This window comes from Protopterus annectens, chromosome 14.part0, assembly GCF_019279795.1.
Source record: "Protopterus annectens isolate FY-2018-M chromosome 14.part0, PAN1.0, whole genome shotgun sequence".
NCBI lineage: Eukaryota > Metazoa > Chordata > Ceratodontiformes > Protopteridae > Protopterus > Protopterus annectens.
In genome coordinates, this window is record NC_056748.1 from 915,127,730 (window position 1) to 915,150,884 (window position 23,155).

General features: G+C 47.4%; 1 protein-coding gene across 2 annotated transcripts in view; it reads right to left on the reverse strand.

The window, feature by feature from the left end:
* Positions 1 to 23,155, reverse strand: part of LOC122789336 (RNA/RNP complex-1-interacting phosphatase-like) — a 676,254-nt gene that overhangs the window by 151,014 nt on the left and 502,085 nt on the right. For both annotated transcript variants that reach the window (XM_044056703.1, XM_044056702.1), the window contains exon 5: positions 5,731 to 5,854. In XM_044056703.1, coding sequence (XP_043912638.1) covers positions 5,731 to 5,854 — 124 coding nt within the window. The remainder of the gene's footprint in view (positions 1 to 5,730; positions 5,855 to 23,155) is intronic.

The following is a 23,155-nucleotide window of genomic DNA, read 5'->3' on the forward strand; positions in this document are numbered from 1 at the left end:
CAATGTATCCTTCACTTGAGGGCCGAACAAAGCTGACCCATCAAAGGGAGAGTTTGTGAAGGACGCCTTAAAGGGATCTGCAATTACAGAGCCGCATCCAGGCTTGGCGTCTAAGAGCCACACCTGTACCTGCGCCCTACTCGCTCCATCTGCTGCATATGATATCAGTCGCATGGAGGAGTTAGCAATAGAATTAAGGGTTCCTAGCTGCGAAGCAATTTTTTCTTGAGCCCCTGCAGCTGTGGGATCCTGTACTACTTCACCTAGCTCCTTAAGGATGTCCCTTTGGAGTCTGGTGAAGTGACATAAGTAGTTCAGCGAGCATAGCAAAGGTCGCTGAAGAGAACATCCGCTTACCATACCTATCCATGGTCCTAGAGTCCTTATTAGGAGGATGGACAGGTACGGAAGGATCTGCAAGTTCCTTCTTAGTGGCAGCCGCCACCACCATGGCATCAGCAGGGACACCTTTCATAAGGAATTGCTTATCCGAAGGGGCAGTAATAAATTTAGACTGCCTCCTAGGAACTGGCTCTACAGAGTCAGGAGCAGCCCAAGCCTTTCGAGCAATAACCTGCGTAAGGGGGTCGAAAGGCGGAGACACCCAGGAGGTGGAGGGCCGAGATCCAAATGCCTCCAGGTATACCGACTCATCCTCAGAGGGATTATTGGAGGGCCAGTTTCCCCTCTGTTTAAGGAGTTCTAGGATGTCTGAAAAGGAGACATCCTCAGAGGGGGATCTTGGGGATCCCTCAGACTCATCTAAGTCGGTATCTGAAGTGATAGACTCAGGGGAGTCTATGTTTCCTCTTACAAGTCCTCTTGCGGAGGATCCCCTGACTGATCAGGAGAATCCTCGGAAGAGGGGGTTCTTCCCAGTGGGGAAACCTGAGGCGGAGGATCTCTGGGTCCGGGAGCAAGAGAGATGGCAGAGATATCGACAGGCACCGTAGAGGGAGGAGCTAAGGGAACAGACTGCTGGCTGAGTCCAGTGGCCAGCACACTCTTCATCACCTCGAAGGCTCCCCTCCCAGGGAGGTCCGAGAGAACCCGTTCCGAAGAAACAGGAACTCCAGGGCCCACCGAAAGAGAAGGCTCCGAGGCAGATGTCGGAGCAGAGCTCACCAAGGCCTAAGCTCCAAGGGGAAGAGTGGGGTCGGACAAGGGTCCGATGCCACTCACCCCCTCGGAGGAGACCAGGGAAGCCCGACCACTGAATCCCTCTAAGGAAGGTCTCGAAGAGGAGATAAGAGTAGATGCTGAGGGAGCAGAAGGGGGAGGTATCTGCCCCTCAGCCATAGCAGAAACTATTCACGAAGACTCCAGCTCCAAACTCTGAGATAGAGTCGGAGGAGGAACTACAAGAGGGTGTGGACTAATAGTAGTCTGTTGAGACGGACTATGTAGCATCTGGGCCAGTGCCTGTGATTTCAATAATCTACTGACCACCCTCTCTAAATCATGGTCAGAAAGTCTGGATGACCTGGATGATCGGCTCAGATGGCTCCGTTCCGAGAGGAGAGGTGAGGCCGAAGCCGAGCGTTTCGGTTCCAAGGAAGGGGACCTGGACCTCTTCCTCGAAGGAACCATCGGAGCAGACGAAACCATAGATGCAGTCGGAGCCGAGGACTTTTCGGCACCGACAGAAGGTCTCGATGCATCGGCTCCAGCCGGAGCCGATACAGACATAAAGGTAAGGGTGTTGGAGCCGATCGGCGCTGACACCGAAGCCTGAGCCACATGGTGGTCGGAACCAGCCGGAGCAGACACCGATGACTGAACTAGTATCGGCACCTATAGCCACCGGTGCCGAAGGTTTATGCAAACCAGGATCGGCACCAGCCGGAGCCGATCTCGACTCAGAAAGAGTCGGAGCCGTGGCCGCAGGCTTGGACACAGAAGCCTGGGCCTTGGAAGACTTAGAAGTCTTGCTCGGAGCCGACTTAGCCGGAGAGCCCTCCGGTTTAAGAAGACCCCTCAAAATCAATTTATTTCTCCTCTCCTGCAGGACTCTCTGGCTAAAGGAATGACAAATCGCACAGGAGTCCTGCAGGTGGAGAGGTCCCAGGCAGTATAAGCAAGAAGTGTGACCGTCTGTCAGACATCTTCTGACAGCACGAGTCACACTTCTTAAAGCCTGAGACCCTTTCTTTGGACATAGTGCAGAAACACTCACAACACAGTCCCAAAGAACAAGATATCCCGAAAAAAATATTTAAAACTAACCTCTCACACACACACACCCTAACAAGGGGGGGGTGGGAGGGGAGAAGGCCTGACTAAAAAAATTAAAGATTGAGGGAAATTTTAGTCAGAAAGGGACTTAATATAAACTAAAAACGTAAAATATAAAGTTTAAAGTGAAAAAGGGGTTAAGAAAGTATTATATAAAACACTTACCAGGAGCTGGCAAAAGGAGGACCTCATCAGCGAAGCGGCAAACGAGATCTGGATACTTACCGCCTTGCATCATGGGATATGGGGCTGCCTCGAGCTGGTAAAAGTGACTCTCGAGCTTAGCAAAGTGCAGAGTCGGAGCCGAGGATCAGCTCCGAACCCATCAAGCAAGAATGAAGGCGAGATTGACAACTTAACATCTTCAGTTTCCAGCAGCCTAGTCAGCTTCATGTGGGAGTCAGAAGCGGCCTGTGGCTCTGAGGTAGTAGGCATCAGGGGCTGTGAAAGCACCTTACTGAGAACCGGCGACAGGCCTAGCAGGAGCCTCGTCTGTTTTGGATCTCTGATGCCTGTCCTTTTCTTTTTCTTTGCACTTTTTATAAACTCCAGTAGACGGCTGTTCTGACGGCATTATATAATTAATGCCTTCTGCCAAAGTAATGGCATGCAAAATCGTACCGACGCTTAATAGTGCGTTGGTTAAATCTAGCACAAAACCGACAACTAGCAACGTCGTGATTAGGGCCTAGGCAAGGAATACAGTAAGTGAAAATCCTTATGAGGTATTTGCTTCCCACAAGAAATACAATTAACTTTTTCTGACATTGATCTGGAGCAAGAAAAAAAAAAGTTTCCCTAACGGGGTACTTGGCTTTAATGAAGACTTCGGATCTGAAATTCGAATTTGAAAATCTCAGGAGTCGGCCAACCGGCACTTGCGAACTGCTTTTGCTTCGGGCACCGCACAGCAAGAAAAACTGAAGAAAACGGCGTCTGCTGCATCTTTTATACCCCTGGCACCCCGACATCAGGGAAGAGGCGACAGCAACCGACGCCGGACCTAGACTTTGGAATTCAAGCCGACTGCGGGTAGCCTGCCAGCAGGATAACCCAATTGTAATGACTAACAGTGAAACACGAACATCGCCCCATTAGCCTAACGAGCCTGGTCGGCAAGGCTATGGAACGTATCATTATGGAACATATAAACAATGACATGGGTAATCTCCAAACTCTGGACCCCACCCAGTTCGGGTTTGTAAAACGCAGATCATGTCTCCTAAACCTGATAGATGTCTTTGAAGCAGTCACCAAAGCCATAGATGAGGGTAAGGTGGTTCACACAGCCTATCTAGATTTCGCCAATGCTTTTGACACCATCCCCCACTCTGGAATTATAGATAAACTCACTAAACTAGGTAGAAATCCCTATGTCACAAGATGGGTTGCCAATTGGCTCAGTGACAGAACCCACACTGTGAAAGTAGCAGACTCCAAATCCAACTTCAGACAAGTGGAGTACCACAGGTTTCAGTCCTGGGTCCCCTCCTGTTTGATATCTACTTCTCTGAAGTACAGGCTAACCCAGAAGGTCTTTGGCTAAGTTCACAGATGACTGCAAACTAGAAGCCATAATCAAAACTCCAAAAGATGTGGACATCTTACAAAAGGGCCTCGCTGAGACAGATGCCTGGTGTCAAAGCCATGGCCTCAAACAATGCCAGAAAGTGCACTGTCATCCCTTTTGGTAAAAACTCTGTACCCAAGAGACCTTGGGACACAGGTGGACAGTAGTCTCCTTTGATAATCACAACACCACAGTAGTCGGAAATCCTTTTATGTGGCACACATCAGAAAAGGTTTTTCTTCCAGGAAAAAAAAGAGAGGTCATTGCTCCCCTCTACTCGTCACTCATTAGACCTATTGTAGAGTGTAATACACCCCTTTTGGTATGTACCTCACAAGACATCTATGGACTCCCAAATAAAGATAGATAAACAGTATTACACAGATACAGCGTGCAGTTTTAAAACTTCTGCTGGCGTAAGCGTAAAGCTAGCGTATTTTAATAAGCTCCGTTTGGCTTCTACAAATAAACAAGCAATAAGAACAGATGCCTTGCAGCAGTTTGTCTGATAGCTTTACTTAAAAGCTTGTTAAACTGCGTTCTAACTACTAGATTATACTGAAGGTGGTGTCTGATCTGTAGAAATATATATGTAGTCTAAAGACATCTACACAAGGCCGCAGAAATACCTCACAAAGAGGATTACCGGCCTCAAACAGATGCCCTACGCAGACAGTCTCAAAAAACTGCGGCTTTACTCTGTCGCATATCGCCTATTCAGAGGCAATCTCTGCCTAACACACAAAGCTATGTCAAACCCAGAGCTTTTAGACATGCTCCACTTAAAGAAATCCCAATCCCTATGAGCTACATGCTTCTAGGGACCTAAACCTTGTCACCACAATAAACAGAACATGCTGGAGGGATAGATTACTGTCCCAGAGACTTCCCATACTCTGGAACAAACTACCTATCTATATCAAAGCTCCTCATTAGCACTCAAGAAAAATCTTGATGAATGGATGGGAGATAGGAAATTCACCCCGGGGATCACTTCTGTGGATCTGCTCGACAGTGGCACAGGAAAATTTTCTTGGGTGGCTAGGCTTAAATAGGCTCTAGGGCCAATAGCCTAGTACCTACCTATGTAATGACTTCAGCAGTGAAACACGAAGAACATCTGCCATCTGATCTGGGGGAAAAGAAGAAATCTGCTTCCAAATGAAATTCAATCACTGTATGAAAACATCCTCTAAGGATAGGTCCTCAGGTGGTGAGCTGTCTGGAGTCAATGACCAAGTACAGCTGGACCACACAGGCTAGCTCCTCTGCTTCCTAGTTTGAGGGATCAAAGTTCCTCCAGGGATAAAGCTCTTCTGCCTTTTAGCAGGCAGAAATTCAGGAGCAGAATTCTTCCCAGGTGCTGGCTGCCCAGCTTTAAGATTCATGATGTTCTGATGCAATCTGAAGTTCTAAATAGTGATTTGGAATGCTAAAACTGAAAACCAGACAGCAGAGGCCACCACAGCTTGCTACATGCTTTTGGTTAGGAGATCTGTGACTCACCTTGGGTGTGTTATCGGAACTGCAACCTGAATTTGCTCCCACCCCAATCTCTTCTCAAAGAAAGCAAAGAAATGCACTTCTCACCCTTGATAACCTGCACTTGTACAAGGAGCTGTCTAAATTTAAACATGCAGACCAAAAAGGCTTTTACATCTGACAAGAGTCAAAATTCTGACCAGTGTACATATCAAAGTTAATTACGCCCTTTAAAGTTTGTAAGGGAAGAAAATTTACCACTACACGTACCATCTCTAAGGAGACAATACAAAGAATGAACTACAGACCATCTCCACCATCTGTTCAGCAATGCACACTTCACTATTTAAGATGAATGCACCCTGTACCTGCAACAATTAAAATGATTAGCTCATTATCACAACTTACAACACTTTTTAGGGGTAAAGTAATAAGACTGTTACCATTATTTGCATTTTCCCATATGAATTTTCTCACAAGTCGCTTAAATTTTAGAATTGTAGCATCATCTGGAAGCTCAAGTCCAACAGTGAAGAGTTTTTTATACTGAACATTTCTAGGCAAATCCTAGAAATTAAAAATATATACATTAGAAATTAAAAATATATACATTAGTCAAACACATGGACATTCATGCCATTTAAAAATAAATCAGGAAAATTATAATTTAAGCTGAAAAGCATGCAGTTTAAACTACTATGCATTCTTTCTACACAGCCCTACACACTATTCTAAATCATGTGCAATATCAATATGAAATGGGATTCATTACATATATTTAAACAACCTATTTCCGATTTCCCCAGGTTTTGTTTTACTGGCAACATGGACTTCAATGCAAAATAACTGCAGTATACAAAAATATAAGTTATGTACTCACCATAGCTATACATCTGTGTTGTCCATTTTTATTCTCTCTCAATGAAGTGTCGCAGATTCGACCCTCGGATCTGACTCGGCAACTGTCTCTAGATTCTTGAACAGTCTCAAGTTCCTCCTTTTACCCATAATGCTCATGACCACTGCATTACCTCGTATAGAGTTTGCTAATACTATACGAGTATCTAAGGTTGCACCGCTCAGTTTTTTTCCCCCGGACTATCTGGAAATCAAATTGATTCTCCAGTAGTCCAGAAAACACTGTACAAACTTTAGTATTCTGTTTCAAAAAAATAGACTACCAGAGTTTGTAAATCGGCTGATTTACTATGCTTTTTTCACAGGAAAGCATAGTAAACCAGCCGAACGCAGGCATCAGGAATGGAAAAAGAGGGAGTTGCCTGCCAGGTGATGTCAGAAAATTGGTGGAATATAGGCGGGAGAGAGGATAGGCATGGGCAGGGATACTGGCGATGCGAGGGGTATGGCCTTACTCTAGTTTTAGCCACAATGAAAGGTGGCAACCCTATGACGATCAGAATATAAATTATACTACTGAGAAATTAAAAGTTATGTACTTACCATAATTTGGTATCCGTACTGTCCGCTTAATTCTCCCTCACTGATAGGTTATGGATCCGATCTTCTGATCTAACTGGGTTGCATTTCCAAAACTCAGCTCCCCCCTTCCCCACAATGCACTACACCAACCCCAACTCCTCAGAGTTTGCTGCCCAATCGCCTGCAGAGTTAGAAACTCAATCCTGTAACCTGAGAGTTCCAAAATTATCCAAAGATCTTCGTAGAAATGACAAGGCCAGGGGATGGCTGGGAGGAAAAGGTGAGAAGAATGAAGTAGGCAACACAGATGCCAAGTTTGGGTTTAGTACACAACTCCCAAGTTTGATGACGTTCCCCTCCATTCTTTCTTACCGATGAGTCAGAAACCCCAGGTACATAACACTTGGGAAAGCCTTGAACGAAGGATACGTTGGAACACTGCTAGCCCAAAGGAAGCCCTGTTTCTGGACAGTGCACAAACTGAAAGGTGCGACAAATGTACGAGTCTCTGACTAAGTGTCTGTGGCACAAATATCGCCAACTGATGCCCAGGAAAAGATAACAGATGAGGTAGCCATAAATGTGGTGGAGTTGCCTCAAAAGGACAAAGCAATTCCACACATTTATGAAAATAAACCAGTGAAATACAGTGAGCCATTTAGCCAAAGTAATTTTGGAACTGCCTGACTTGAATGGTTAGGTGAGAACATACCAATAGTTGGATCAACCCTCCTATACTTTTTGGTCTATGTAGATAAAAATGTAGTTGCCTATGAACGTCGAAAGGTTGCACCATGTATTCATTCTGATTAAAGCTGGGAAAGAAAAATTGGCAACTGAATAGATTAGATAATGTTAGTTTCCATGGCCACTTGGGCATGCAGAAGGCATCATCTTTAGTAAAATACCACCTTATAGAACAATTTAAGGAGGCTTAGCGGGTAAAATCTGAAGTACAGAAACTCTTTTCGCTAGATAACAGCTATCAAAGAGTTGTGTAAAATCTTACCATAGCTGTCTTCTTCCACGTTGCAGTATTCTCAGTGTGGGATTCCCCGCCTCAGGCGACCCGAACATTGACTCCTCTACAAAAGTTTAAGCCTGGTTGCTGTAGGTGTGGACGTCACACGTAGGGCCATAAACCAGGTACCCTAAATGTGATGGCTGCATGCACAGACCTCAGAACTTGAATGCCAGATGGTCCCAAAGTGAGTAACAAGTGATGTCAGCCAGAAGTGTCATATGCTGGCTAGTCTGCTCTTGGTCTAGAGTAGAGCTTCCTAGTCCCCAAGAGATCAGCTCATAGGCCAAAGAAAAACTTACAGGGGGTTGGAGGGAGGGAAGGAAGGAATACTGCAACATGGAAAAGGACATCTATGGTTATGGTAAGATTTGAAACTATTCCATGTCCTTCTATTCCTATGTTGAAGTATTCTTAGTGTGGGAGAGTACCACAGCTTAGAGGGAATGGTGGAGGTAGAAGTGGAAGATTTCAGAAAGTCCTGCAGAATTGCTCTAGCAAAACCTGCCCTGGCTCTGGAGACGTAGTTCAAATTTGTAGTGTTTGGTGAAGGTGTGAATTGTGGACCAGGTGGCTGCTTCCAGAATGGATGCTGTGTCCAGCCCTTTGAGGAAGGCTTTGGAAGTAGCCATGCCTCTGGTAGTCAGCTCTCACCCCCTGGGGTAAGTGCTTGTCATAGTGTGACCAGCAGAAGGAAATGGATTTTCTAAACCAACAAGAAATTAGAAGTTATGTACTCACCATAAAGTTCCATCTGAGTAGGTGTATTCATTTGTCTGCAACCTGTGGGTTACGGATCCGATATCGGATCCGAACCGGCATGGTTTTCCAGCTATGGATCAGAGCTCTCAGCTCCTCCCCTCACCCATAATGCCCTGCTCTCCCTACATGACCTCAGATAGAGTTTGCCAACAATAGAATACCCTGAAAAAGGGCAACACATAATATGCAGGAAACTGACAAGGCCAGGGGGATAGGAGGGCGGGATGGTTGCAGACAAATGAATACACCTCTCACATGGAACGTTATGGTGAGTACATAACTTCTAAATCTGAAGTAGGAGATTCATTTGTCTGCAACCTGTGGGACAGAGTCCCCAGCTACCTGAATCTTGGGCGGCCATCATGGAAGGATATTCCGGAGCACCGCAGAGCCAAAGGATGCTCTACCTCTAGATGTAATATCCAACTTGTAGTGGGAGATAAAGGTATGAGATGAAGCCCAAGTGGCTGCTGAACAAATATCATCCGGAGGAATCCTATCTTTAAAGGCCGCTGAAGTAGAAACTGACCGGGTTGAATGGGCATGTACTCCCTCCGGCGCGGGCCTTACAGAAGCTTGATAAGCCAATAAGATACACTGCGAAATCCAGCGTGATAAGGAGACTTTGGAAATTGGTTTACCCAAATTGAATTTAGCAAAGGAAATAAACTGGTCAGATTGCCTATGACCAGCTGTCCTGTTCAGATAAAATCTAAGTTGCCTGTGAACATCTAAGGAATGTAACTTGTATTCACCTTTGTTTTGATATTTAGGAAAGAAAACAGGGAGGTTGATAGATTGATTAATATTTGCTTCAGAAGCTACCTTAGGAAGAAAGGACTGGTTGGTCCTGAGGTATACACGGTCCGGATGAAAGACCAAGTAGGGAGGCTTGACGGATAAGGCTTGAAGTTCTGAGACTCTCTTGGACGAGGTATTAGCTACTAAAAAGGCAGTCTTGAAAGATAAAAATTTTAGATCTACCGTAGCCGCAGGTTCAAAAGGGGGAGCGGTCAAGGCCTGAAGGACCAGAGAAAGGTCCCAAGGAGGAACCACTTGCTTTACAGGGGGTCTGAGAAGGAAAGTACCTTTTAGAAAAATCTTACACAATTTGGCAGACATCAGTGGGCTGGAGTCTTGACCAATATGATAGTGAGAAATCTCCGCAAGTTGCACTTTGACCGTGGAACTGCTGGCACCATCATTAAAAAGAGTGGTTAGAAAGTAAAGTACCAGAGGAAGGGGAACTGTGAAGGGGTCTTGACCTTGCCGCTCCGCCCAAATGGAGAATCGTTTCCACTTACTGCGGTAAACTTTCCTGGTAGATGGTTTATGAGCCGCCACCAGGACGGCCTTAACAGGAGACGAAATACCAGGAGTCCTGATCAGGAGTGGAACTGGAGCAGCCAAGCGGTCAGCTTCAGGTTGTCCAGATTCGGGGCTGATAGGTGGGATGGGTGAGATATCAGATCTGGGATGGGATCTAGAATCCAAGGAGGATTCACTGAGTGAGACCTTAGGAAAGGGAACCAGATCTGTCGAGGCCAAAATGGGGCAATGAGAAACATTCTGCACCCCAACCGAGAGGCTTTCTGAAGAACTTGGAGCATCAGAGGCAAAGGGGGGGTAAGCATAAAGAAGACCGGGTGGCCAAGCATGCACCAGAGCGTCTCTTGGGGTATCTCCGGGAGGAGGTATTAGAGCGAAAAAACTGTCGCACTTGGTGTTTGAGGGAGACGCAAAAAGATCGCAACAAGGAGTTCCCCACCGTGCGAAGATGCGTTTCGCTACCTGGGCATTGAGAGACCACTCGTAAGGGGAGAGAATGGTGCGACTGAGCTTGTCCGCAAGGATGTTGGACCGACCCGGAATGTGCGTTGCTATGAGAAAGCGGTTGGTGGAGATAAACCATTCCCACACTCTCATGGCTTCTCGACAAAGAGGGTAAGACCTGGTTCCTCCCTGTTTGTTGATATACCAGACTACAGACATGTTGTCCGATTGAATCGCAATAGTTCCCAAGGTTAGAAAGTCTTGAAGTGCTAGCAACGCTAAGAGCACTGCTCTCATCTCTAGAACGTTGATATGCAGTAAGGTCTCTGAATCGTTCCACGTGCCTTGGACCGTCCGGCCTGCAAAATGCCCCCCCACCCGAGGCGGGAGGCGTCCGTGGTCACCGTGGCGAGAGGGGGAGAAGCACAAAAAGGGCGGCCTCCGTGGAGATCTGGAGAGTGGAGCCACCACAGGAGGGACCGCTTGCAAGCCTTGCTGATCGCAATGGGATGATGCATAGGAAGAGCAAGATACGACCACTGAACTAGGAGTGTCCATTGAAGGATGCGCATATTGAACCTGGCGAGAGGAAGAAGAGCTATCGCTGCCGCCATGGACCCTAGAGCCCTCAGGACCAACTCTGCCGGAACTGAGCTGGAGTGGAGAATGGCCCGCACCTGGAGCTGCAAATTCTGAATTCTGTCCGCAGTGAGGAAGGCTCTCAACTGTCTTGTGTCTAACCTGGCACCTATAAAATCTATGAACTGCGTGGGTGCTAGGTTGGATTTTTCTGTATTTATTGTGATGCCCAGACGGGGAGCTAGATGGAGAAAGGAGTCTCGCGCCAATAATAGTAGATGCCTTGTTGGAGCGGTGAGAAGCCAGTCGTCCAGGTAAGGGAAGACCTGCACCCCCTGAAGCCACAGGTGGGCCGCTACCACTGCTAATACTTTGGTAAACACCCTGGGGGCTGTGATGAGACCAAAGGGAAGGACCCGGAATTGGTAGTGACTGGCTCCCAGCCGGAAGCGGAGAAACCTCCTGGAGCGCCTGTCCATCAGTATATGGTAGTACGCATCCTTGAGGTCTATGGAGTACATCCAGTGATTTTCTCCCAGAAGGGAGAGAATAGACTGCAACGTAACCATTCGGAACTTCTCCTTGGGAACTGCCAGGTTCAAGAGTGAAAGGTCTAAAATTGGTCTTCGATCCCCCGTTTTTTTTGGCAATAAAAAGAACCTGGAGTAGAACCCTGATCCGATCTGGTCTGGGGGGACGGGCTGGATGGCTCTTTTCTTTAGCAGATGGCCAATTTCTGCCAAAGCGGCCTCCCACTGACCGGGTGGAACGTCGGGGAGGGACTTCAATTTTGGCAAGTGACGAAAAGGAATACGGTATCCTCTGGATATGATTCGGAGGACCCAGCGGTCTGATGTTATGGACTCCCATGCCGCTAGGTGCTCGGCGTCCCCGACTGCCTCCAGAGTGGAGCAGCCGGGCAACCCTTCAGGGCTGCGCGGGCCGTTCAGAGAAGGGTTCTCTGGACCCGAAGTTCCTGGGAGCCCCTCTGCCCCTGGGGCGGCGTCCTCCCTGTCCTCCTCTGCCACGGAAGGACTGGTTGTCCGGAGCGGGTTGGGATTGCTGCGACTTCCGGAACCACATCTTCTTCTGGCCCTTTTGGTTCCTAGAATAGGGCCTCTGGGGCACAGAGAAGCGGATTCCGACGGCAGACAGCGTCTTCCCATCCTTTTTGCTCTGAGTCAAGGTATCACGAACAATTTTGCCAAAGAGGGCAGAACCATCGAAGGGAGCGTTCGCAAATGACGGCTTTAAGGGCTCCGTGAAATCGCAATGACGGAGCCAGGCCTGACGTCTAGTAACTAGGCCTGCCCCTGCGGCTCTAGCGGCACCTTCCGTAGCATGGGACAGTAACCGCATAGAGGTTTTAGTGACGGACCTGAGAGTGGCCATACGGGTGGAGTGCAACAACTTGTCCTCCTCCGACATGGACACTGGGGGGGATGCAGCGTATTCCTTGATAAGATCGCGCTGCATCCTGATCACATGTGCCAGGTAGTTCAGCGCCCTTACTGAAAAGGTCGCTGAACTAAACATCCGTTTCCCCAAGCGGTCCATCATCCGAGACTCCTTGCTCGGGGGATGGACTGAGGGACTCTCCTGAGCAAGTTCCCTCTTGGTGGCTGCCGCCGTCAACATGGCATCTACCGGAGGCCCCTTACTCCAATAGGCACGGTCAGCCAGGGGACTAAGTATACGGTCGGGCCTTTTTGGAATTGGCTCCACGGTGTCTGGTTCCTTCCACGCCCTGGTGGTAATCAGGTCCACCAGGGGGTCAGCAGGAGGGGACACCCAAGAGGTAGACGGGCCCGCTTCAAATGCCTCCAAGAACACGGACTCGTCCGAGGAAGACTTGGGGGCAGACCCCCCCCCTTATGCGAAGCATTGCCATGATGTCTCCAAAGGAGACATCCTCGGGGGGTGATCTTGGGGAGCCTTCCCCTTCCTCCATGTCCATGTCTTCAGTGAGAGACTCGGGGGAGTCTATGTGCCTCCTCTTGCACGTATGCTTGCGGGGGGCATCCTCTGGGGGGCTGTCAGAGAACTCCTCGCAAACTGTGACCTGTTCCAAAGGAACAACTTGTGGCAAAGGAGCGGGCTGTCCCAATGGCCGGATGGTGGAAGCCTGACCCAGTGCAGATGGAGCGCGGGACGGAGCCGAAGCAAGTGCCAGGGGTTCGGAAACCCTCAACAGGGCCCTCTCCACTACATCAAAAGCCGAGGGGGGGCCGACCTCGACCAAAGGATCCGATAATCGGCTTCCCCTGGGATCCGAAGAGTGGATCGGAGCCGGCACCGAAGCACTCGGATCAGAGGGGGCAGTGCGCTCTGACACGGACAGCGCCGAAGAGGCACTGATCCCCCCAGATCCGAAGCTCGGATCCAGGCTCCGAGAGGTCGGATCTGAAGCATTCGAGGGCAGGGTCGGATCCGAAGTACCGAGTACTATCGGCGCCGACCCACCCCCGGCTCCGAAGCTGCTCGGCTCCAACTGCTCTGAACCCGGGTAGCGGGTCAGAGAAGGAGCTATAGGCTTAAAGAAAGGGGTCGAGCTCCCCCCCCCCCCCCAGAGGGGGGGGAAGCAAGAGCACTCCCATCTGCATCTGGGCCAGGATGAACCTTCTCATCATCCGGTCCAGATCAGCATCAGATAAACTATAAGTAGATCTCGACGAGGCTACCGAGGTAGGCCTTAAGTGCCTCCTGGATAGCCTCGACGGAGATCGGGTCTCCTCCTCCTCAGGTCCCGGTGAAAAGCACACAGGAGACCGGAGCCGAGGAGGGGGAGAACCAGCAGACAAGGAGGCCGGAGGAGAAGCCCGCTTGTCAGGCGGGGCCGAAACAGAGGTCTCGGCCCGCCGCTTATGGTGCTTCTCCCTCCGGTCCTTCTTTCTAGCTTCCCTCTCCTCCAAACCACTACAGGGAGGTTGAGTCCCAGGAGGAGGAGGGGGAGCCAGAGAGGAGGAACCGTGACACGTACCCCGAAGGAGCGGAAGCCGGAGCCGAGTCCGGGGGCAAAAGTCCCGCCAGGACCAGCTTCGACCTCCACTCCTTCAATGCCCTGGGGTTGAACCCTGCACATATGGAACATCCAGAAGTGAGGTGTTCAACCCCAAGGCATCGAACGCACAGAGTGTGGCCATCCGCAGGGGAAAGCTTATGGCCACACTCGGAGCACTTCAAAAAAATAGCCTTAGGTTGTTCAGACATCCTAAGAGCCTAGCTTTTACTTAAACTAATCTAAAAAAGTAAAAGTAAACTAGTCAAACAAACACAGGCCCAAACACACACTACGCACCAGCGAGGGGAGGGAAACTAAAAGATAAAAAGGTTAATAAAACTAAACAACTTTAGCTACAAAAAGGGAAACCTAAACTTTCACACAAAACTGTCAAAAAAGTTAAATTTTAGCACTAGAAAAAGCTGAATAAAACACTTAGCTGTAGAGCTCAAGAAACCAATCTGGTCACCAGCGCGGCAAACTAGATCTGAGGTCATGTAGGGAGAGCAGGGCATTATGGGTGAGGGGAGGAGCTGAGAGCTCGGATCCATAGCTGGAAAACCATGCCGGTTCGGATCCGATATCGGATCCATAACCCACAGGTTGCAGACAAATGAATCTCCTACTTCAGATTTGTTGGTTTACAGACTGCCTTGCCCAGAGCCCTGGGGTGAAAGGAAACAAATGATTAGATTTTCTGAAGGACTTGAGTTTTGTTTACGTAGTATCCAAGTTGCCTGATCGCATCCAGGGAATGGTGAATCCTCTCACTATTGTTAATTGGAGAGAAGAAAGGAGGTGAATGGATTGGTCTAAGGACGGTTCGCTGACCACTTTAGGCATGAAGGAAGGGTTAGAGCACAGGGTTACCCTATCCTTGTGGAATGTGGTGTAAGGGGGCAGACCATGAGGGCCTGTAACTGACGCTCCCTAGCCGAAGTTATGACCACCAGCAAGACAGTCTTCCATGTACACATTTGGAGAGTATCCATGTTAGCTGGCTCAAATGGGGCGTTTTTCCAGAAAACAATTTAGGTCCCAGGGTGGTAGGTTTGGTTTGCTAGGTCTGATGTGCAAGACCCCTCTCAGGAAAAATTTTACAGCCAGCCGGGATAACAAAGAGGGGATCTAGAGGTAGGCAGGCTGAGATGGCTAAAAGGTGGGAGTGTCACTGAAGACTAGGAAAGGCTATCTTTAGGGAATTCACACAAATAGGCCAGGACAATGGATGGGTCTGCCTGGCTGTGTTCTCTGTCCTTATTTTGACACCATTTGGAGCATCTCTCACATTTTGATAAATATGAATTCCCAGTAGCTGGTTTCCTGGCCTCCTGAGGACTGTAAGTACGTCCTCTGAGTAGTGGTGTCTGAAAGGGATTAAACGTTTAGCACCCAGAGTGTTAGGCCTAACATCTGTTAATGAGGGTGAATTAGAGCTCCCTCTTTTGTTGATTGAGTAGGTCCACATTGTGGGGTAACTTGTGGTGACTGCCCTTGGCTAATGAGAGCAGGGGGAAAGTACAGTTGCATACACTTACCATCAATGTGGATGCTCGAGTGTATTCACTGTTGCAGTCATCACATTTGGGTAGATTCCCAAAGCTAAGGATGGGAGGAGGTAATTAGATAGCATTAGGACCAGCTATAAGGCCCTGCAAGACTGCACTGGCAAAGCTATCTCTGGATTTAGAAAAAACTGGCAAGTGATAATGCCTGGTGAAGGTATGTACAGAGCTCCAGGTAGCAGCTTCTAGGATGACCCTGGTAGGGCACCTCTGAGAAAGGCTGTAGAGGTAGATACAGCCCTAGTTCAATGTGGTCTTATCCCCTTGTGGGGTAGGTTTTCCATGGTGTTTATAGCAGAAATAAATACAATGGGCTATCCACTTAGAAATGGTTTGCTTAGAAATGGCCTTCCCCTCTGCCCCTGCAGTAAAGGCCACAAGCAGCTGTTCACATTTTGAGAGGCTTAGTCCTTTAGTCCTGTCCAAATAAACTCTTAGCTGTCTGTGTACGTCCAAAGAGTGCAGCATTCATTCTTTATGTGGATTCGGGAAAAAAGTAGGCAAATGAATGGACTGATAATGGGTCACACTAGACACTACCTTGGGCATAAAGGAAGGGTTGGTCCTAAGGGACACCCTGTCTGCATGGAAGATGAAGGGCTCCACTGCCGTGAGGGCCTGTAATTCAGACACTCTTCTTGCTGAAGTGATGGCTAGAAGGAAGGCTGTTTTCCAAGAAAGAAATTTCAACTCTGCAGTTGCAGCTCGCTCCAAAAGGAGGTTGAGTGAGCTTTTCCAATACAAAGTTTAGGTCCCAGGCTAGAGTAGGGTCTCTCCAGGGTGGTCTTAAAATTTCTGCCCCTCTGAGGAACTGCTTTAGCAGGGGGCGAGAGAAGAGTGGTGGTTCAATATTATAATGTGCTGAAATGGCAGATGCATGAATTTTAATTGATGAGAAGGAAAGACCCTTGTGGAGCATCTCTGTTAAGTACAGAAGAACATGCGGTAAGCTGGGCACCGCTGTGCCCATCCAGAGTCTGGCTCCAGGAACAGTATCTTTTCAGCATAGGATTTTCTAGTACTAGGCCTCCTTGCCTCCAGAATGACATCTAACACCTGCATACTAAGGGATGCTACTGGAGAGCTGAAGGATTTAGCCAGGCTGCAAAATCTGGCCCTTCTGCTGGGACAGCAGGGAAGGGGTCTAAGGCAGGTGCCATGGTACTAGCAGTGACATACTGCACAAAAGGGGGTACCAGTGCTGGCGTGGCCAGTCTGGTAAAATCAATATTGTCCTTGGTTTGTCCTGTTTGATCTTTGGCAGAACCTTCGAGAGGAGAGGCAGAGGGGGGAAGGCATAAACTGAGAAGCTTTCCCAGGTAAAAGGACAAGGCATCCACTTTCCAAGCTTAACTGTGGGGAGTTCTTGTGCAGAATTTGTCCAACTGGTAGCTCAGAGGGGAGGCAAACAGGTCCATCTCTGGATTCCCCCATTTGTTTCTCAAGAGGCTGAATATCTTTGGTTCCAGTTTCCACTCGTGTGGGTCCATGAGATTTCTGCTCAGGTCTGCCAGTGACTTGAGCTTGTAAATGCACTTGGTAGCTCATGGCTGTGTTACACAGAGCCAAGGCTAGTCTGCAGAGGGTATGAGTGGGTTCCCCCCTGCTTATGTACCACATAACTGTGGTGTTGTCGGTCTTTACCAATAATTGTCCTGGAAGAATGTGGTCCTTGAAGGCTGTCAAGGAATTCTGTACAGCTACCATTTATTTTTGGTTGAAATGCAGGTGCATCTGTCTCGGGTTTCATCTGCCTTGAATGCACTGCCCTGCCAGGTGAGCCCCCCCATGCACAGTCTGATGCGTCTGTTAGGGTTTGGGCGGCAAGGTGTGGTGTGAAAGATAGTACCTTGCTTTGGTGGCAGACCTCTGCTCACCAAAGGAACTTTAGGCATAGGCAAGGTACGTTAGGAATCACTGATTCCAGGTCCTGAGAATGTTGACACCATAGGCTTTTTAGATGCCATTGTTGTTTCCTCATATGCAGACTTGCGTAAGGAATTAGTAGAATGCAGGAGGCCATGAACCCCAGAGCTTGCAGGATTTGCCTTGCAGATAGGGTTTTTGTGGCCAATTCTTTGAAGTAGTTTGTCAAATGAATTTGTTTCTCTGGTGTGAGTTAAGTCATCTGGGAAGTTGTATTTAAGCTTGCTCCCGGGAATATAATTTGTTGACAGGGTACCAAGTTGTATTTAAGCTTGCTCCCGGGAATATAATTTGTTAACAGGGTACCAGGTGTGATTTCTTTTCGTTTATGGTGTACCCCAGACAAGTTAAAACCCTATGTACAAAGGCCAGATGATTCAAAAATATGTTATGGCTTTCTGCCTGAATTAGACAATCGTCCAGGTATGGGTATATTTGAATATTTCTTTGCCTGCAAAATGTAATAACTGGAGCTAGGCACTTTGTGACTACCCTGGGTGCAGTAGATAAGCCAAAGGGCAATGGAGAGAACAGACAGTGCATGTAGCCTGCTTTGAAGCGTAGGTATCTTCTGCAATATTCCCTAATTGGGATGTGATCCCAATCTAGTGTTGCCAACCAGGAATCTTTGCCCTAGCATAGGAAGCAATTGGTGAAGAGTCAGCATCTTGAAATTTGGAATCGCCAAAAAGTTCAGAGGAGACCGGTCCAGAATAGGACGCCATGAATTGTCTTTTCTGGGTCCCAAGAAAATGCTAGAGTAGAAACCTTGTTGCTTTCTCTCAAGCATGGGGGCTATTCAAATGGTACCAGAAGAGGAAAAGGACTTGTTTTTGGGCCTCTGCCCACTGATTTGGGGTTAGGTCCTGCCACCCACTTGGTGTTGGCAACGTGTGGAAGTGAAATGTGTGTCCCTGTGACACTATATTTAAAACCCATTTGCCCTGGGTAATGGAGTTCTCAATTCATTGCATGAAGAGCAACATTTTCCCCCGAAAAGGGGCAGTCCATTGATAAGTGCTTGGAAATTTTAAAAGGAAGTCATTGAGACAGTTTACTATAGTCTTATTCCCAGATTTGGAAGTGGAGGCCCTCCACTGCTTAGTTGTGCGTGTTCCCTGGGACTGAAACCTGGGGTTATAGCTGCGTCTGGGTTTGGCTTGAGAAGACCTGGAAGGGGCTGGAAAGGACCAATACTTAGAGGGCCAATGCCTACTAAATCTAGGAGGCTGAACTTGTAAAAAAATCTTTAACAGTTTGCACAGATTTAGCTTCATCTTCCATCTTTTTAAGAACTTCCCCAGCCTTGTTGCCAAACAGGCGGTCCTGATTTAAAGGAACATCCAACTATTGAGCTTTAACATGATCAGTCAAAGATTGCTTCTTGAGCCAAGCATGCCTTCTGAGCACAGACCCAGTAACAGCAGCCCTGCAAGAGGCCTCTAATGAATCAAAACCACACTGTAAAGTATGTTTTCTAACTTGTTGAGCAGAAAGCATTAAATCCTGTAATTCTTTATTTTTCATAGTCAGGAATCAACAATTTTCTGTTTAAGCAGTCCAGTAACATTTTGCTGATACTTTAACACATGAAACTGGCAGTTTAAAGCCCTAATGGTCTAGGTTACAGAAGTGTAAACCTTCTTACCCCATCTTATCCAGCGCCCTGGAGTCTCAATCAGAAGGGGTAGGATTTTTAGCAGTAGAAACCTTAATGCCCTTGTGCCTCTGTGAAATAGTCTCTGGATCTGCAATAGGATTTTTAAAAAGGAACTTGTGGGACTAAGGGACCCTGTAGTATCTGTCAGGATTTCTGGGAGCAGGAGGCAGGGAATCAGGAGCTGAACTAGATTCCAAAAAAGCATAATCAACAATGTCTAGTACAGAAGGAATAGCTAAAGGCCTATGCTGAGATAGGAGAAAGAAATCCCCACGCCTCTTTTTTGAATCAGAAAAATCTTGGCTTTCCCAGTGGAAATGCTCCCTTAAGTAGTATGCAACGTTTCCCCAAAAGAAAAATCCTCAGGAGAGGAAGCAAAGGGAATTGAGTCCCCTGCATCAGAATCTTGATAAGGAGAGAAGGGCAAATCCAGATCAGAAGAATCAGAAAAAACAGAATCCTGATCAGAAGATTCATAATCTACTTCAGTCATAGGTCTCTTAGGAGGGGGGGGGGACGGACTACCCCTGATTAGAGTTATTAGATCTTCAGCCATTGTTCTTTTAGGCATAGAGACCTGAGCATGTGGCCTGGGTGTCCGTTTTTAGGCATAGATCGAGATTTAGGCCTAAGTGAAGGAGGAGGTGTCAGTTTAATATGCAAGTCCGCTGGCCTGAATACACCCTCAGAAGCCAGTGCCTGCACAGCAGCTCTGGAGCCATCCAAGGAAGAGACATCCGCGGATTCCATAGTTGAAGCATCTCACGGCATACCAGACTCTGAATGGGTCTCAGTAGAGGTCTGCTAATGAGAAGTAAAAGGTATCAGGGGCTGCGAAAATGCCTCACTGAGTGAGGCAAACTGGCTTAGAAGAGTCGTTAACAGTTTTGGACCTTGGTGGCCTGTCTATCTTTGCTTTTTTTTCGGAATCCCGGTAGTCAGACAGCCAACTAACGACATTTCTGTATAATTAAACAGAGAACAGAAATATTTAGAGGCGCAAATATACCGTTGACGGATAGTGTGCTGATTAAATAAAGCACAAAACCAACAGCAAGGTACGTCGTGGTCAGGGCCTAGGCAAGGAATACAGTATGAATGAAAAATCGGGAGGTATTTTCTTTCCACAAGTAATGCAATTAACTTACTGACATCAGTAGGAAGCAAGAAAAAGTTTCCCCAATGGGGTACTTCGCTTTAAAGACTTTGGTTCTGAAACTCAAACAAATTTCAGGAGTCTGCAGACTGGCACTTGCGAACTGCTTCTGTTTCGGCCACCACATGGGAAGAAAAACTGATGTAATGGCATCAGCTGCATGTTTTACAGCCCTGACATAATGGAAGGGACAGCAAATGACACAGGACCCAAGACTTTGTTAATCAGGCTGACTGAGAGTTACCTGCAAGTAGATAACCCAAATGGAATGACTGCAGCAGTGAAACATGAAGAACATCTGGATAATTGAACAGAGCACCAAAATATTTAGAAGCGAAAATATACAGACGGATAGTTTGTGGTTTGAATAAAGCACAAAACCGACAGCAAGGTATGTTGTGGTCAGGGACTAAGCAGGGAATACGGTACGGATGAAAATCTTTGAGGTACTTGCTTTCCATAAGAAATGCAGTATTTACTTTTACTGACATTGGTTTAGAGCAAGAAAAAGTTTCCCCAATGGGGTACTTAGTTTTTGGTTGGAAGACTTCAGTTCTGGAACTCAAACTGAAATTTCAGGAGTCTGCCGACCAGCACTTACTAACTGCTTCTACTTCGGGAACCGCACGGCAAAAAAGACTGAAGTAATGGCATTGGCTGCATGTTTCATACCAGACGACCCGACGTCATGGAAGAGACGGCAACTAATGCAAGACCCAAGACTTTGTTAATCAGGCCGACTAAGGGCTACTGCAAGCAGATAACCCAAATGTGATAACTGCAACAGTGTAACACAAAGAAAGTACAGTTTTGTACCTACCATAAATGTAGATGTCCGAACAGGATAGCATCTGCAGTCCTTACAAATGGGTTGTCCTGTCGTCAGGCAGCCCTTCGGTCGGCCGGATTCCAAAGTCTGGGTCTGGCTTCGGCTGGTGTCGCACTCACCCGACGTCATCTCTGCTAGTCTTCGGGTATAAAGGCATCAGCCGACGCCATTTTCCTCAGTGTTTCTTGCCCCAGATGCCAGTAGCCCTCTTGGAACACTAAATTTTGGGTAAATGCCAATGTTTCCAATAAAAATAGAAGGCAAACACAAAAAATAAGCATGTATGTACATATATACAAATACACCATAAGAAATCCCCCCCTAGCTAGCTATAAGGAGGGCAAATACCCTAGGAGTACCACAGAGGGGAAGGAGGGTGGGTAATCCTGACTGCAGATGCTATCCTGTTCGGACATCTACATTTATGGTAGGTACAAAACTGTACTATGTCCTTCAAGGATGCATCTGCAGTCCTTACAAATGGGTAGAATACCATAGCCAAACTAGGGGAGGAGGAAGAAGGATTATGGTGTAGTTAGGATCCCTTGCAAAACAGCAGTGGCAAACCCTGCTCGGGATCTAGAGTATAGAGGTAAGTTATAATGCTTGGCAAATGTATGCACGGAGGTCCAAGTAGCAGCCTCAATAATGTCCTTGGTAGCCACTCCTCGTAAGAAAGCTGTGGTAGTGGCAGTAGCCCTTGTAGAGTGAGGCCTTATGTTCTGTGGAATTTGCTTTCCATGGTAGGAGTAACAGAATCTTATGCAATTTCCTATCCACTTGGAAATTGTTTGTTTGGAAATTGCTTTTCCTTCCCTTCCTGTTGCATAGGCTACTAAAAGCTGGTCTGTTTTTCTATTACCCTTGGTTCTGTCCAGGTAGTAGCGCAACTGTCTATGTACATCCAAGGTATGCAAGAGTCTTTCCCCCCTGTTCTGTGGATTGGGAAAGAAGGTAGGTAGGTGGATTGCCTGGTTTACAGACACTCTGGATATCACCTTAGGCATGAATGTAGGATTAGTTCTCATGGATACTCTATCTTGATGGAAGATTAAGAAGGGTTGTACTGCCATTAAGGCCTGTAGTTCTGAAACCCTTCTTGCTGAAGTAATTGCCAGTAGGAAAGCAGTTTTCCAGGATAGGTGTTGAAGATCTGCTGTTGCTGCTGGTTCGAATGGAGGGAGTGTCAATTTTTCTAGCACAAAGTTTAAGTCCCATGCTGGTAATGGTGGTTTCCTAGGAGGTTTTACATTCTTGATTCCTCTCAGGAACGGTCTGAGCAGAGGATTTGAGAAAACAGGGGGATCGAAGCTGTATTCTGCAGAAATAGCTGATGCATGTATCTTGATGGAGGAGGACAGGCCTGTATGGAGAAGCTCTGCCAAATACTCCAGGATGTTGGCAATATCTACCTTTGACACATCTTTCCCTCTTTCAGTACTCCAAATGACAAACCTTGTCCATTTTCCTGCATAGTTCCTTCTTGTTGAAGGTCTGCGGGCCTCAAGAATAATGTCTTTAACCCTTTGAGATAAATCTGGGTTAGTTGCTGCTATGCAATGTTCCAGGCAGTTAGTTGCAGAGTTTTCAGGTTGGGATGCAGGATGTTGTAGTTGCTCTGAGTTAACAGCAAGGGGATCAGGGGTAGTGTCCACGTTTCCCCTCGAGACATGGTCCTCAGTAATGGATACCAATGTTGCCTTGGCCAATTTGGAGCTATCAGAATTATCCTTGGACGTTCCTCTTTGATTTTCAGTAGTACCTTGTGCATTAAAGGAAGAGGTGGAAATGCGTATGCTGTCAGGCCTTTCCAACTGAAGGATAGAGAGTCCACCTTCCAAGCAAGTGGGTGGTATATCCTGGTGCAGAATTTCTTGAGCTGGTGATTGAGTGGGGATGTGAATAGGTCTATTTGTGGTATCCCCCATTTCTTTGTGATGGTCTTGAAGATGTCCGGGTGTAGCATCCATTCGTGAGCATCCAAGGTAGTTCTGCTTAACATGTCTGCTAGGATGTTTTCTTTTCCTGGCACAAATATTGCCTGTAACTGAATGTTGTAGCTCAGAGCCATATTCCATAGGTCCAGAGCCATTCGGCATAGGGGGTATGAATGAGTGCCTCCCTGTTTGTTGATGTACCACATGACTGTGGTGTTG